Source organism: Penaeus monodon, chromosome 43 (genome assembly GCF_015228065.2).
Source record: "Penaeus monodon isolate SGIC_2016 chromosome 43, NSTDA_Pmon_1, whole genome shotgun sequence".
In the NCBI taxonomy this organism is placed as follows: Eukaryota; Metazoa; Arthropoda; class Malacostraca; order Decapoda; family Penaeidae; genus Penaeus; species Penaeus monodon.
In genome coordinates this window covers 4,696,880-4,699,379 of record NC_051428.1, presented here as the reverse complement: position 1 = coordinate 4,699,379, position 2,500 = coordinate 4,696,880, and the positions used below count along the sequence as shown (strand labels likewise).

General features: G+C 40.3%; 1 protein-coding gene across 1 annotated transcript; it reads left to right on the top strand.

Annotated features, from left to right (window-relative positions):
* The first annotated feature begins 232 nt into the window (after positions 1-232).
* On the top strand, positions 233-1,929 carry LOC119568094 (venom protease-like). Its single transcript, XM_037916493.1, is given in 3 exon segments — positions 233-278; positions 730-885; positions 1,121-1,929. Coding segments are annotated over 3 exon segments (1,011 nt in total).
* The last annotated feature ends 571 nt before the right edge of the window (positions 1,930-2,500 follow it).

Genomic DNA, 2,500 nt, shown 5'->3' with positions numbered 1-2,500 from the left:
GAATTAGAGATGGGCCGAGGGCCTGCCTGGAGACTCGCCACGAGGGACCCTCGTGGTTGGAAGCGAAGGGTGGATACGGCCATACGCCCTCGTCTGCGTTAGCCCTTTGATGATGTTGATGATGACATCGAGACAAGTGCTGTGAGCTTGATCCAATTTCATAGGACTTATACCAAAGCCACGAGTTGAAGGATACCCGTACCAATGCCAGATGAGCGCTGAAAGAGGCTAGATGGACTCTGATGAGCGAGTTCACAGGGACTACAAATTCATGCTATGTGATAGTAGAAGAGACAAATGAGATGAGGTAAATATTGCTAGGGAGAGGGGAGGGAGCAGACCGTAGGTGGCAGTTGATCCTGGCGTATGAACAGGTAATTAAAATATATAAATCACGTCATAACTGTTTTGAAAGTTGAACCTTCAGCAATATATATATATATATATATATATATATATATATATATATATATATATATATATATATATATATGAATCTATATGCTTTACATATGTATATATTCATAATCATCACGTTTTGGTGGTGGACAGCATGCCGATTCAGAGAAAGAGGAGTTACTACAATATATATACACACTGATAGTCTAACCTAACCTAGGTATCATTTATACAGGCAACTTATGTCTGCTAAAATTAGTCTTTAAATACCATTTGGTCAAAATACAATGTTTGCAAAATCTGCGATATTAATGAATTCTATGACGACAGCCAAACTCTACAGAGAACAGTACAGCATTTACAAACAAATCAGTGTTTATGGTTTGCAATTGGTAGCGATTCTCTTAGAGCTGCCTAAGACAGGATCTTTGATTGGCTGCCTTACGATGCTTACAGGTGTACAGGGTCTGAAAATGCCCCTGAGCTGTACTTACGTCCTCCGTGTATACTGAGGAGTGTATTTGGAGAAGACTGTCGTAAACAGCATTTGTAATTTCCTGAGAGGTTCTGTTGCTTTAAAGAAAGTAAAGATATTTTCTTCTGAAATATAATATTTATATCTTAAATGTCATACTGTTTACAGGAATTACAGAATTTGTGTTTACATTAACTGTGTGCAAAATGACAAACTTCTATAATCAATCACTTCATATCCTTGCAGGTTCTTGTCGTTGTGGACTGGTTACTAACGCCCGTATCATAGGGGGTCAAGAGATATCTCCTCACTACAAGTAACCTTGGCTTATTGGTATGCTTAGACCTAACAAGTACAAAAATGAATTTTTCTGCGGCGGATCTATCATTAACCGGAGCTACGTTCTAACTGCTGCACACTGTTTACTTGGTGATGACAATCTGCCTTTACCAGCAAAGGAATTTCAAGTAGGAATTGCTAACCACAATTTCAATTCTGAGGATGACGACATACAGGGCGTCACTCAGACAGTGGATGTGAAAAGTTACATCATCCATGAGGATTATGTCCCTCAAGATCTTAATGATAACAACAAAGACATCGCTCTCCTGCTTTTGAAAAAGTCGTTGGATCTAACATCACACCTACAAATTCAACCAGTGTGTCTGCCTTCTGACCCGAACAGAAAGTATGAGGGAGAGACTGGGACCGTGATAGGCTGGGGAGACACAAAGAACGGGAAAGGGGCATATCCAGATGCTGCCAGGGAGGTCGATGTACCCATTAGAGACTGTAAACGCAAGAAAATAGCTGGTTCTCTAATCACCCCACAAATGATGTGTGCAGGGAGAAAGAAGTCAAAGAACAAAAGCGCAAAAGATGCCTGTTTTGGCGATTCTGGCGGTCCTCTTTTCGTCAAAGAAGATGGGAAATACACACAGGTAGGAATTGTCTCCTTTGGGGGAAGTTGCCTTAAGCCCGGTGTGTTGGTTCGAGTAACCGAGTTCCTCACATGGATCAGCGATAACACTTCTGACGAGACCTACTGCCAGTAATATGGCAGGGTATGTGAAAGCAGATACACACATGGCGATACACGTTATGAAAAATTGCATACAATATCACACATGATCATGCAATAACGACAGTATTTGTAATCACATCTTGCTTTTATGTTTTCTGAGGACTTTTTCCTTTGTATGAAACGCACGTGATGTACTTCAGTAAGAAATATATCGTTTCACCATAGTAAAATAAACTGTGGTTTTCATTCATGAAAATATCCATATCTTTATGTATAAAATTGCCTACCTGTGCTACCTTGGAACGGGGAAAACACACACACACACACACCACACACACACACACACACACACACACACACACACACACACACACACACACACACACACACACACACACACACACACACACACACACACACACACACACACACGTAAGCTAAAGATCTTTGAGAGAATCCATATCATATGATGCACAAGTCTAATTAGAGAACTGCCCATTTTTATGGATGAGGCAAAAATAACCCCCCAAAAATCATCAATTTATATTTTTAAACACAAATTGCAAAACATTAATTTTGAGTCTCCGTTGGCTTGGGAGTGG